At 37.2% G+C, this 13,864-nt stretch overlaps 1 protein-coding gene across 1 annotated transcript in view; it reads right to left on the minus strand.

Moving 5' to 3' along the window:
* The window catches only part of LOC109092036 (MAGUK p55 subfamily member 7), a 53,059-nt gene that overhangs the window by 25,828 nt on the left and 13,367 nt on the right, over nt 1–13,864 (minus strand). The window contains 5 exon segments of the mRNA XM_042719335.1: nt 8,360–8,424; nt 9,637–9,839; nt 9,946–10,020; nt 10,362–10,447; nt 10,916–10,997. Coding sequence (XP_042575269.1) covers nt 8,360–8,424; nt 9,637–9,839; nt 9,946–10,020; nt 10,362–10,447; nt 10,916–10,997 — 511 coding nt within the window.

The raw sequence follows: 13,864 nt of genomic DNA on the forward strand, positions 1-13,864 counted from the left end.
CAGGAAATCAAGATATAAGAAAACTTAAAAAAAGACACTGTGGAAATGTAGAGCACATTGTTTCAAACTTGGACACAAAGTTACCCTCCTCTAATAGCTTTGTGCACAAAGTATTTTGAAAAGATAAGCATGTCGTTAGGGTACCCCTGTCAAGCATAATACATAAAATACATAATTGATGAAAATTCTGGAAGCTAGTAGTGACCTGAAAGACTGTGAAGATGCTCTTCTACTCTTTCCCCCTTCTGGATGTGGAGCAGGGTGTAGACCCTGCATAGACTGAACTTTTTGAAGATCCTGGTACTTTTTGGCAACTCAAAAGCAGTGTGGTTGTAGTTATGGTGAAATCAATGTTTTTTTGTTTTTCTGTGTGGGTCATTAGTAAACTTTTTGTTGTTTTTATAATTTCTGGGAGAATAGAATGTATGTGCTATAAATGTGGAGGGGTGGATAAAATCAAAACCAGCATCAAGGTCCTCTACTCTCAATGTGCCTCTCTTTCTCAGAACAGGCTCATAAGTAGCCTGTTCCTGATCAATTGCATAGCCAAAAGATCAATGAGGGGAAGGAATAATACTATACTGTATATGTAATATGACAACATGAACCTCAAAAGTCTGTGGAGACATTTGAAGTCCAATAAAGTGCATCCATTCATCATAAAAAGTACCCCCCCCCCCAAAAAAAAAGTGCCATGTAGAGTACTTTTTGTGATGGATGTATGCACTTTATTGGACTTCAAAATCTCAACGCCCATTAACTGCCATTATAAAGCTTAGAAGAGCCAGGACATTTTTTAATATAACTATTTATCTGAAAGAAGAAAATCATATACACCTACAGTAGGATGGCTTGAGGGTGAGTAAATCACGGGGTCATTTTTAGTTTTTGGTGAACTATCCCTTTAATATCAGAGGAAACATGTTTCTTCTCTTTCAATACAATAGTATAATAAAGAACCCAGCTACCAGTCTATAAACATAACTTTTAGCAGGCTTACAGCATATGGAATCCCAAATGGCCGTATCTTAAAGAACCCAGCTTCAGCTTTATAAACTTAACTTTTAGGCATCAGAAACGTTATTTCCAACATATAAATCAAATGTAGTATCGCGCAATAAACAAAAGTTCTGAGTTTGAAGGATTTTTGTGGAAAAGATACATACATCAAACTCTGTTTTCAAGTAATGTTCAACACAATTTGACACAATTTATAAACAGATTTGTAAAAATGTTGGGTAATCACTGTCAAAAACGTCTGCTGCCATGTTGAGAAACAAAAACTGGAGGTCATATTATAATAGTCCAATTCATTTGGTAGCTACTAATGATAACAGTATCATAAACACATTACAGTGCACTGAGTAGCTGTTGATGTTCATCTACACCTCTGGGAATTATGTAGCAGAGGGCCTGAACACAGGAACATAACGGACTTGGTGAACAGATGTAAGGCATCTAACATTGTCTGCTGCAGTATCCTCTTTACAAATACTTGTTTGATTGGTCCCACCAATATTAATCTTGCTGAATCCTTTAAATGCTTCCAGATGTTTAGTGTCCCACATAGACAGCAAAATCGGGGCCTGAAGGCCAAACAGCTTCTGGATAAATAAATCAAAAAGAAGCTAGGAAGATTTGACAGAGATAATCAAACCAAGGCCTGAAGATGAATTTTATCTGGCCCACTGGACTCCCACTAGATAGGGATCTCTAGACAGTAGTTTTTCTTTCTTAGATTCTTTTAACTTTTTTTTTTTAATTATTATTTTTTTTTCTTAATTTATGCAGTTCAGGATATCTAAGTAGACTTAAGCAAAGAAAAAAATAGCACTAAACATACAATAGTAAAAAATTATACTCTACACTGTAAAACTGTTTTATTATGTAACCCACAACTTTCTTGTGTTAACTAACAAAATTAACTTGTACGAATCAAGAATTCAAAAAATACTAAGATGTGGATGTCTAAATCAACCTTATTACACTGAAGGAATACAGGAATACAAATTAAAGCAATTTCCCTGTTTTCTGTTACTGAAAGATACAATAAGGGGAAAAAAATACAGGACAGGAAAAAAAGAACAATTTATGAAAATAAGCTATTATGAGGTTATAGGAAAGATGTTTTTATGAACACAACAATGCTGCTATAGATATAACAAAGAGAATCTTTTAGTCTGTGACACTATAATTCCATTAGCCTTCATACTCATCTCTGTTCACAGATGACCTTGGTTACAGCTAATGAACATTACTGCTTGTTTCCATCCTGTTCAAGGAAAGCTGAGCGGCTGGCAGTAAATAACCTGGATCAGTCCCGATCCTTAATGCAGCTGATGACTGGTGATGGTGGTGCTGACAGAGGTGGACTTTATCTAGAGATTAGAAACTTGGAACCTGCAGCATTTTTTGTGTAGGAAAACTAACAGAAGCATAGCCACATGACCAGTTTCAGAAAATAACACCGTGCAGGAGTCACCACTCCAGAAAGTTAATGGTCCTTAATTCACGGGCTACACCAAAGCAGGGCTTTCACCACATGCATGCGGTCTCGCGGAAGCCATGTTGTGGGCACGGTGAGGCTCTGACTTACTGAAATGATATGGGCATCTCCTAGCTCTGACATCTGCAAAATTACACTCAGTGGATAGAACAGCCTCTGTCTTATTATAAGTTACAGAGATGTTTGAGTTTTTGGAAGCAGTTTTGTTAGGATTGACTTGGGATCATGGTAATCCTGGTGGTCATGTTGTTTTCCAGAGTCTGTAACATGGAAGATCACTGTAGACAGGGAGCAATGGATCTCAGAAAAAAAGGACACAAAAACAAGATACCAACAAATCAGCAATGATAAAATCAGCTCAGATAGTTAAGTGTACCATCATATCAAAATGTTTTGGCCATTTTAGTCCATTAGCTTTGAAGTCATATAGTATTTTACCGCAAACTGGTGTCTGGGGCTGAGATAGATAGACAGACAGACAGACAGACAGACAGATAGACAGACAGACAGACAGACAGACAGATAGACAGATAGATAGATAGATAGATAGATAGATAGATAGATAGATAGATAGATAGATAGATAGATAATGAAGATGTTAATGTACTGTATTTGGTCTTGGCAGAATATATCTGCTACACTGCTGCAGATGCTGTTGATTATTGTTGTTGCTGCAAGTAAGTACAGAAACTTGTACTGCCAATGTGATAGGGTGATGCATTTAAAACATGCTGCTGCACAAATAGCATATAAAATAACCCATAGCAGATCTATACAGGTGGAGCTGGGGAAGTTGGAGGGTTTCAGGGGAACTCTGAAAGTGCGCTGCAAAATGCTCAAGTGGATGATAACCAGCCATTTAAATTTAAAGCAGCAAGCACATAGGCAGCGTATGCAACATGAACCAATCAGCTTGTGCCAAGTCGTTTAACGAATATCATCAGTTACGTTAATGCATACCTGTCAGCCTGTACCATCTAGAGTTCCATGAAAGAACTAAGCATTTTCTGGAAACTAAGTTGACCCCGACTATAAGTCACACTGGTCAAAACTGCATTGAATTTGTGTTTGAGTCACAATTTATTATTACGTTCATAAATAATGTAAAATACCGGTAAATAAAACAAAATGTTAAACACTATAAACTATAAAAATAATCTCATTTAGCACATGCTTGAAGTTAATTGCATTACATGAGTTTAAGATTATATATATATATATATATATATATATATATATATACTGTATATAAATGAGTCCTTGTACATGACAGCAAATAGCAATTATATTTTATGTATAGGGAGTCTATTGCAAAGGAATTATCATATCAGGGGCCTGTTACATTTGAAAACTTAAGCTTAAAAGCTGACAAAATTACATTTTTAGCAGATGTACTATATACATTTAAAATGTCTCCTTAAACTGGACAAAAATATTGATGACTCAGATATTGATAACTTATATTGTAAAATATTCTTTCCTTCTTTCTTTCTTAATTTTGCTTTGAAATGCCATAACTTGATTTTCCACTAAAACGACAGATTCTATCTGCTGACTTATACTGGACATCTCTAATCATTTAGCCTGCTTAAACCCTGCCCTTCCATGATTGACTACGAATCCCTGCCCTTCTTTTTTTTTTTCTTTCATAATCTGTTACACTCAGATGTGCATCACAATACAGAAGAGACAAATCTTCAATTAAAATTTTATTTTTGGGTGAACTATCCCTTTTAGAAAGAGTGAGAGGTACACCAAAACACTCTTTATACCCCCAAACTGTTGCCCTCGCGTTCCTGGAGTGATGCATGTAGCCACCCTAATGAGCCATTAACTCATCGATAGCAATTTAATGTGCAAGCAGTGAGCCAACACAGACACCATATATCGTATGCAGCAGAATCTGGACAGACAATCCGCTAATATTATGGAGAGTGCTTTGTTATGCCTCTTCAGAAACCACAAGACCCTCAAACTCATCAAGTACACAGTCCACATGATCTGCCACAAATGGTACATAAAAAGTATGACCTATATCATATGCGGTTGGTTACACCAGACTGCATGCTAAACCCATTATCTGTTTGACGAAGACTTTCTGCTGCCATATTACCGAAGTCTACTAATGCACATGAGCTGCGGCTACCTGACACTGAAAACAATCAAAAGATCTGGAGAAGTAAGCAAGCTTTCTGGAGTTTCAAGCATGCATTAACTATTGGCTCTTTGTATCATGTGGGACTGCATACTGATTAAATAATCTGGTTTGTAAATAGAGCCTGTTTTTAATGCATCTCTGTTTTTCCATGTCTGGATCTTTTTGGGATTTGCTGATACCTTTTCCAGGTTTCCCCAGTTTAATATCCCACCACACCTCTCCCTCATGACCCTTTTCATATCCCACAATACCCTGGGCCTTGTATCTCCACGTGGTTACTCTGAACAGCACCTCTAAATTTTAGCAAGGGCTTTGCTGAATAGATTTATAGAAGAATGTTGACAATTGCTCAAAAAGCATCCAGTGCTACCAGAGCTCTCCATCTGTGGCAAAGGCATCCAATTTTCCATTACATACTTGCTGCACTGCAAAATAAGCCCAGTATGGCTTGGTCCCATTGTAATGTCTTAAGCATGTTTTCTTGAGGGACTGCAGCAGCCCTGATGCTAGTTTGGCCATTGTGTGTCCTGGAGATTAGCTGTGGACAAGCTGGTTTTTTGAAGTGGGGTCAAGGTTGCCAAAGAGCTGCTAAATGAGTGCAGTGCATGTTAAGCTCTCAGATGGCCTTTAACATTAATGGACCAGCACAAAGCACCCAGTCTGGAGCCATCAAAGCCTCTCCCATTAGCATGAATGCTCAAACCAGATCAGGCTAAATCTAAAACTAATGATCCTTACCTTGAATAAACATCATCCTAATAATGGTGTTGGAACAAAATGCAAAAGTACAAATGAAACAGGATGAGATGGATATCTTTAACAACGGTCTTGTTCATCAGGACTGTGGCTAACAGGACAAGTCACATATACTGTAAATAAATACCAGGCTAGGAGGTTGCAAACAAAAATCTTACAAATAAATCCTCACCTATATGTATGCCACTTATTGCTCCATAGTCCACATCCTCTGGTTATTGAGTGAAAGCAGGTTAGAGAGAAAAGAGAAAAAAGTGCACTCTAATCAAATATTGATAAATGTGAGATGGAGTCTGGGCAATCCTTAATCAAGAAGTGGTGAAAGAAAGGGGTAATTTGCAATGTTACTGTTTTTTAAACTTGATGTAAACAAAGACAAAAATACTGGCAAATTAGAGCTGGGTTACTGTTATGTGACCGTGCTGAAAAGGATGAAAAATTACCTTCCATGTTGTCTTTTCAGTGTGAATGAAAGGGCAAGAGGGAGAAAGAGAGAGAGAGAGAGAGAGAGAGAGAGAGAGAGAGAGAGAGAGAGAGAGAGAGTCAATCAGACGTTGCACTCACAACAATATAAAAAAAAGTTTTTGACATTTTGTAGAGATTTCTAATACTCAGGAAATACATTCTCATTCTGAAGTTACACAGGCATCATATCTATTTGTTAAATATTGACTGTTGCATTTAGATACAGCAAGGGCTTAGATATTGATAAATGAATATTACTTTATAATTAGTTATTATTTTATGTTGTTTTTGCTTATTAAATTTGGAGCGTCATGGTCACATAGTTAGACTGCACCCTCACAGTTAGTTCACTGACCACTTCTGCATATTACTCACAGGACCTGACTCTACAATCTCTATCTGACAAACTCTAAGCTGATTGGCCGACTAGGTGCAACTTTCAGGAGCAGGGGCATATGGGGTCCAATGAGGATAAGTAGACTGACTATTTGACTGATGGATTTTATTTTACGTTATAATCTAATTTAGATAAACCTGCCATTTGCTTTAGAATACACTTTTTAGATAAACATTTGCTCATTTCGAATCTTTCATTTGATGTCTTTAGGATGTAAACATTGAGATGACAAGGTTTTTTTTTTTTTTTTATGAATGTACCGTAAATCGAGAAAAGAAAGGAAAATGTAATTATTTTGGAAGAGAACAAACATGCTTTTACTTCTCAAATGGGACGAGGTGAGCAATGTAAATCCAAAGCTTACAATATGTGTGTGGCCTCGTCTTTAGAAGCCACAATTCAGTGGTAGCCAAAGGGCAAGACATGGACTTTCAGTCCAATTGTCCATCATGCTGTGGCCAGGGTGGATTTTTGGAATAGTAATTGCAATTTTCTGTGACCAAGCTCAAGCTCTTAACCATGTCCTCACCTGCGGTTCATTTGGGAATGATGTGTTTCGTGCTTTTACAGAGCCAGTAAAAATGCTGGTGCTGTCTTGAGTTTAACATGTGGCATTTTGGTAACCTTCTGCTTCAACCCAAGCTCTGTGTTTGAGTGTGTTATAGGGGAGGCCGTAAAGTGACCTCGTCGATCATCGCCGTGTGAGGACTCGGAGTCGCAGAGCAGCTGTCACTCTCCTCGCATCCAACCCACAGATGGAGGTTTTATAGGGAAGGCTGTTGCTTTGAACAGACCTACAATGGCTTTTCAAGACGAGATCAAACTATTCCAGATCCATCTATTGGCTTTTCCATTTTCCACCCCAATTTAATTCCCTCAACAATTTGTACTGCAGAAAAATCAAGACTTAGGAAAATAGCAACTACATGTTACTTTGCATGCATATTGTTTTCACTATTCATCAGTTCAGATGAACTAGCTCATATGTAGGGTGCATTATTTATTCTTTGATGTCATACTTGTTTATAGAACCCAAACTGTAATGCCAAATGTAACATACTGTATTAAAAAAAATAGCTGCTGGAAGTTTGCTTGTATTAATTTTACAGTGTTTTCTGGTTTCTGGAGAACTGCTTTCATCCTGAGGTCACACATTGTTGTGTTTGCTTAGTCTATGCTGAAGTCTTTAGCAAAGTTGAAAGATTGACTAAGACTGTTCTGAATAGTGCGAATGCAACCTTTCCAATGGCTTAGTATGAATGTGTTCACACGTAATAAAACATTTTTTAATATGTCCGGCAGAGCCACTGTGATTTACAGCACTTCCGCAGACTTTATCAGGTCATTTATTCAGCTCACTTCTCTAGAGAACAGCTCCAGGAAGATGCCTGGCACTCTTAGACAAACTCTCATCTCTGACTGTCTAACAGTCTAACAGTTTTTGTAGTGATCTTAAGCATGACATTACTAATTTTCCACTTTGATTTCCACATCACTCTTTAACACAGTGTGGGATGCTGAGTTAATTCTTTTTTTATATGTTTAATCCAACAGGAGCTCTAAATTAACAACAGATGCTTTTCTGTATTTATTTAAATTTACCCTGAAAAGTGTTCTGATAATTTTATGTCTTATAGGCTAGTTGTTTTGTTTTATGCCTTCGTATAGCGTATATACTATTTGGTCAATTGAATGCAGCATAGATGTTTTTTTTTTTTAACTGACTCATTTAAATGAACTAATAAAAATGAATTGGACTTACAGTTTTCATATGAGACAGACTCTGTCCCAAATGATGGCCTAAGCTGAGGGAGACATCTGAGTAAGACATGAGGCTCAGAAAAAGCGCACAATGAGGGCTGCATGCCTCTAAAACAGCTAAAATGACAAAAGGAACACCCTGCCACCATGTTTGGCTCAAGTATGTGTGCATGGCAGCAATTAAAGGTTTGCTAGTGCACATAAAGTGCACAATTTGGAACAGGGCCAGAGAGAGTGAATATATTTAGCATTTGAATATTTCAAATGCTGTCTTAAATGCATGTTGTTTTAATCCTGCCTGGATTTCTGAGCTTACCACTGAATATCATCGACTCTCTCAGTGGGTGGAACAGAACTGCAGGCCTTTGTAAAGTCACTCTCCTGTAGGGAAACATAGGAATCATGCTGAAAATATCAACATTTCAGTTAGGCTCAGGGAAATTCCTCATAAATATTGTAAAGCTGTCTATTCAAAGTCAAAAGTTCAGTCTCTCATAGTCAAAGCTTTTGACAAAAATTTTATTAGGTCTGGTTGACACTGAAGCCTATTCTGGCTGAAATTCACTATAGTTCAAAAGTAAGAATTGTAACTGCAGTAATAACCATATTTTAAAATGTGATTTATTTGTGCAACGGCAAAGCTGAATTTTCTCCCAGTCATTTCTCTAGTCTTCAGTGTCTCACGATCCTTCAGAAATCATTCTTAAATGCTAAATTAGTACTCATTGCTATCATCACAGCTATAAACAATTGTGCTGTGTAATATTTGTGGAAACTGAGATAATTTTCAGCAATCTTTAATGAACAGAAAGTTCAAAAGAACTGTCTTTAATTTATTTTTGTAACAAAGTAACAACGTCTTTACTGACACTCCAAACTTTTTACCAGTAGTGTATAATATATCACAAAACAATAGCATATAATGTAAATAGAATCTGTTATCTTCTATAAGTCTATAATAAGAAATAAAAAGACCAATTCACAAACAAAACTCTCTTTCACAGAATATAGCTATACCTGCAATATTATTTCACCCTCAGATGTATTTGTTTGATCGACTACCAGACTGTTCTGTCTGGACAAAAAAAAAAAAAAAAATATTCCCGAAAGTTCCATAAAGCCAGCATGCCAGTTTAAGAATAAGCTTAACAGTTTGTGGGAACTGGCCTCAGATGGTCAGTGAATGGACTGTGGTGAACGTGTCATCATATGTTGAGACTACATCAAGTTATTTAGTAAACCTTTCAGCAATGTCACTTTCATGTCATTAATTCAAAGACACACAAATAACAAAATCTATGCAGGCTGATATATTCTCATCACTTGGTGTCATTTATAGGCACCGTCTGTCCAGACAAAAGACAAATTTTGATGACATTGATTGTTTTTCTTTTTATGAGCGAAAGTTTGACTAAGGGAGTTTCAGATTGTGTTGCCCTTGACTGTGTCTAATTCAGCATTGGGAACATTATGACAGGATCTGAGTCTGACTGACAAGGTCTGTGTTTGACTCTGACAACAGAAGGATTTAGTTTCTCAGTCTAGACTTGGAGTTGAAACTTTGCAATAGTATGATTATGTAAGTTTTCTTACCTTTCCTGAAGCTGTCTTGAGGGAATCAATCCAGCCCTGAGGTTGGCGTCCACGTCACTGTGCCGTCTGGCCTGCCACCAGGTGTCATCTTCTTGGCTTACAATCTGTAACACATCTCCTCTCCAGAATTCTAACCCGGCGTCTTTGCATGGAATAGCAGGATCTGCTTGGGGATTATAATCGAAAAGTGCCCTTACAAAGATCTGCAAAAATCCACAAATACATTTTGATGTCACCACGTTTGGTTTTAATTAGCTGGAGTGTAAATCAATTTAGAAAGCTCTGTACACATTATCTTAATAATGAGACCTTGTTATCTAAGGTCTCTGGCTCTTCTTTGGTGCCTGGGATGACTTTGAAGGTCACTGCTCCTTCTGACTTGGCCTAGAGAATTTGAAAATAGCAAACAGGCCCAAAACAAGCTTACAATGTTCAGATTCAATAACACTTATGAATAAAGACAGAATGCAGATTTGTCATCCTCCAGAAAACCCTCAGCAAACATACCAAATCCTTAAAAACATTTACACATACAGCTTAGACTAACATCAGTTTCTATTTTGGATATTGTTGGTTTCTGGTCTAGACAGCATAGTCATGTTAACCAAGAGACGTTTGCTGGTTAAGCTAGTTAAAATGTCTTGTGTGGACAGCAACACAATATCATCCTATGCTGGGAACCAGCTTCCAAAATGCAACACATGCTGGTAATCTGTGATGCATACTAGTATGGGAATGATCTCCTCTGGGTTCTTGTTCTCCATTGGAACAGCATTGACTTCCTGGAGCTTGTCACCTACATGAATTAGACCTGTAGTATTAACCAATGAACCAATGAGAAGAAAGTTTGAGCAGAATGAATTATGTTAAACATTGTGGAATGAATTTAACCAAGAGCTTAACTGGGAACTATAAGCATAGCACTGTGCCATGCATATTTAAAGCAAGACTTTTGAGTAGCGACAGATCTTTTGTTTCATATTGTGATGTACATCCAAGAAAAAAGAAAAGGGGAAAAAATATCAGATGGCTGCAGATCTGAATGTAAGCTAAGTGGACTAAATGACTGGAAAGTCATGACAGTTATGACATTTTGATTAAAAATGATGAGCTATGAGTAAAAATTAAACATATGTACAGTATGGATGAATCATTCACAATAAGATCAATAAGATGGTGAATTTCCATTTCGTGTTAACTTTAAGTGTTCTCCTATGTCTATATACTGATTCTGGTTCTAATTAGGTTTTAATATTAATACATTAAAAATGCTTCTCACCACTTCGATCAGCAGCTCCTCCTCTCATGACCCGAGCCACCACTATAGCTCCAGTGGACTCATCTCTCTTTATGGTGGCTCCCTGGAACATAGAAATGTCCACTGAGGTTCTGCAGGCTATCATTCAGAAATTTGAATATTAAAGTTCCAAAAAGTAAATTGACTGTAAAGCTGAAGTTCATATATCTGGAGGGACCAAGTACAAGCAAACATTCCCATTTTGCCTTGTAAATCAATATGTGAGTGTCAGGTTAAGTCCTAGAGAAATCGGTACAGAGATATCTTTAGAAAGGGTGATACAGGTATTAATATCACAACAGGAATCTTAAGCATGTTATGCAGTGAGAACTGAGCATTAAATGTTGCTTAAAACCATGGTGAACAAGTCAAAATTAATGAGGGAAACCCTTCATGAAAGCTCAAATTAGGACAAAAAAGCTTTTGTTTTAAATCACACAGTTTGTTGACAGTATATGTCAAACATTTGATCCGTTTTCTTTTAGTGTGTGAAGGAAAATTCAGCAGCCAGTGAAATTAATCTTCCAGGTTCATTGGCTCTAAACACACATCACATTTGACCTTGATGAATTAGACACATGTCTGGGTTTTGCTACAATTCCATACTCATTAGCACCATCTCACATCACTTGAATAGAAAAATCATTTCTGTTTTAATCATGTACCAAAATTTTCATTTCATACACATCATCTCCCAAGACAATCAGTACAATGACCGTGGCCACAATACCACAGCTACAATAATATTGTTTAGGTTTTACCCTCCAAAACATATTAACAACTTGCAGAAGTCCTAAAATAAACTCTAGTCCAAACTATGGTGATATTTTAGTCCTTAAAAGGCCTCTTAGATAACGGTTTTCAGGAGGCCAAGCTTTAACAAGCCTGTGCAGAAGCAGACAATGAGGTAAATGATGCTACAAGGGACAATGATATAGGAGTTAGGGGGCCCTGCATAGTTCCTCGACCACAGGCGAAGTCAAAATGGCCTGTAGTCCTTAATCGCAGGGCTAAGGCCCCCTATAAGTAAGACAAAAAGATCTCTTCAGATTGTGGAGAACTTTTTAGTTCCTTCTCATGCTTCTTAAATAGAAATGGGAAAAGCCATGACCCAATGTTTATAACTCTCTACTCATGGTGTAGGGAAAAAACAAATGGGCTCTGGTTTGTGCCTCTTTAAAATAGCCTGCTCAAAGAGAGAACAGTCAGATTTAAGGTTAATGTAGCCCCATGGCAACATCACTGATCATCATTTGTAAGGTAACCCCCATCTGTCAGGTCTGACTTCCACTACACAAGTCCCTGTAAACCACAAATATTTTTGCTGGAACATTGAGCACAGACCAAGTCTGATGACAGGAAATGCAGGCACTTTTGTTTGTACAGTATCAGAGCATGCTACTGGGATGATGGCAGAGCACTGGTTTCAGATGTCAGGTAGACCGTCACGATGCAGCGAAACTGAGAAAAAAGAAACTGAATGTATTCTATACCAAACCACTGAAACAATCCAAAAGACAGCAAATATAGTAATAATACATTAAAAATAGTCATATTATTAACTACAATAAAATTAAAATTTCTATTTTAATATATTTATATGTAATTAGGGCCTGAGCACCATGGTGCAAGGACCCTCTTGGAATTGCTCAGTTTCTTCTTCTTCTCCAAAATAAAATGCATTTTTGAGGGTCTAAACATGCTCAAACTCATTAAATAACAGAAGTTGCGAAAATTAACATCTAACATAGGTTTCAGAAGTGGGTGTGGCAAAATGCCTCAATAGCGCCACCTATAAAATTTCAATGAAGTACCCCTCAAGCTATGTTTCAGGTACATATACAAAATTTGGTAGACACATGTAACCAATACCTATAAAAAAGTATCCTGGTACGAAGTCCGAAACCCAACCTGCAGTCTATTAATTTGAATTTTCTCTGCAAGTTTTGTGCCGTTTTTGCCATTTTCAGGTATTCCTCCTAGTGATTTAAACAGATCAACACCAGATTTGGTCAGTGTAATCTAAAGCCCTTTGTGACATTAAATTGCGAAGATCTTGAGTTTTCATTGAAGTGCATGTCTGTGGCGGCTTGACAAACTTTGATGTTTCGCCATGAAACAGGAAGTTGCTGTAACTTAGGCAAACAATGTCCGATCTGCCCCAAATTTAACAAGTTTGATAAGAGTCCTGTGGTGGCTGTTGTAATTTTGGGTTATATTCATAGCGCACATGCTGGCAACAGGAAGTGGCATGTTTTACATTCTAACAAACTCCTCCTAGAGATTTAATGACATCAACATTATATTTGGTCAGTCTACTCTAAAGGCCTTTGCAATGTTAAATTGTGAAGATCTAGAGTTTTTGTTAAAGGGCTTGTCCGTGGTGGCCTGACAAAATTCTTTGTTTTGTTTTGTCATGGAGTTGTTGTTTGTTGTAAATAAGATGTAAGATGTGCTATCTGACTTAAAATTTTCGTTAAGTGTTTTGTCCTGAACACATGTAAAGGCCAATATTCTGTTATAATCATAGCGTCATCTGCTGGCAACAGGAAACAACTTGTTTTATACTAACTTAAACATGCAATGTCTAATCTGCACCAAATTTCATATGTGTGATCAAAGTCCTGGCTTGAAGATATCTACATGCCAATATTCAGTTACAATAGTCATAGCATCACCAGCTGGCAGCAGGAAGTTTGGCACATATAAATGACTGACAAATTCCTCCTATATTTACAACTTTAAATTCATATTGCTCACCATTTAACGTTTTTCTAAAGCCACCGGGTGGTGGTGAGCCCGGGTGCGAGGGCCCTTTCAACACTGCATGCAGCTTTAATTTATTGCTGTGATGCAAAGCTGAAATTTTGGCAGTCATTACTACAGTATTTAGTGTCACATGATCCAGATATTTATCAAAAATGCTGATTT

Source organism: Cyprinus carpio, chromosome B2, assembly GCF_018340385.1.
Source record: "Cyprinus carpio isolate SPL01 chromosome B2, ASM1834038v1, whole genome shotgun sequence".
Taxonomy (NCBI): domain Eukaryota; kingdom Metazoa; phylum Chordata; class Actinopteri; order Cypriniformes; family Cyprinidae; genus Cyprinus; species Cyprinus carpio.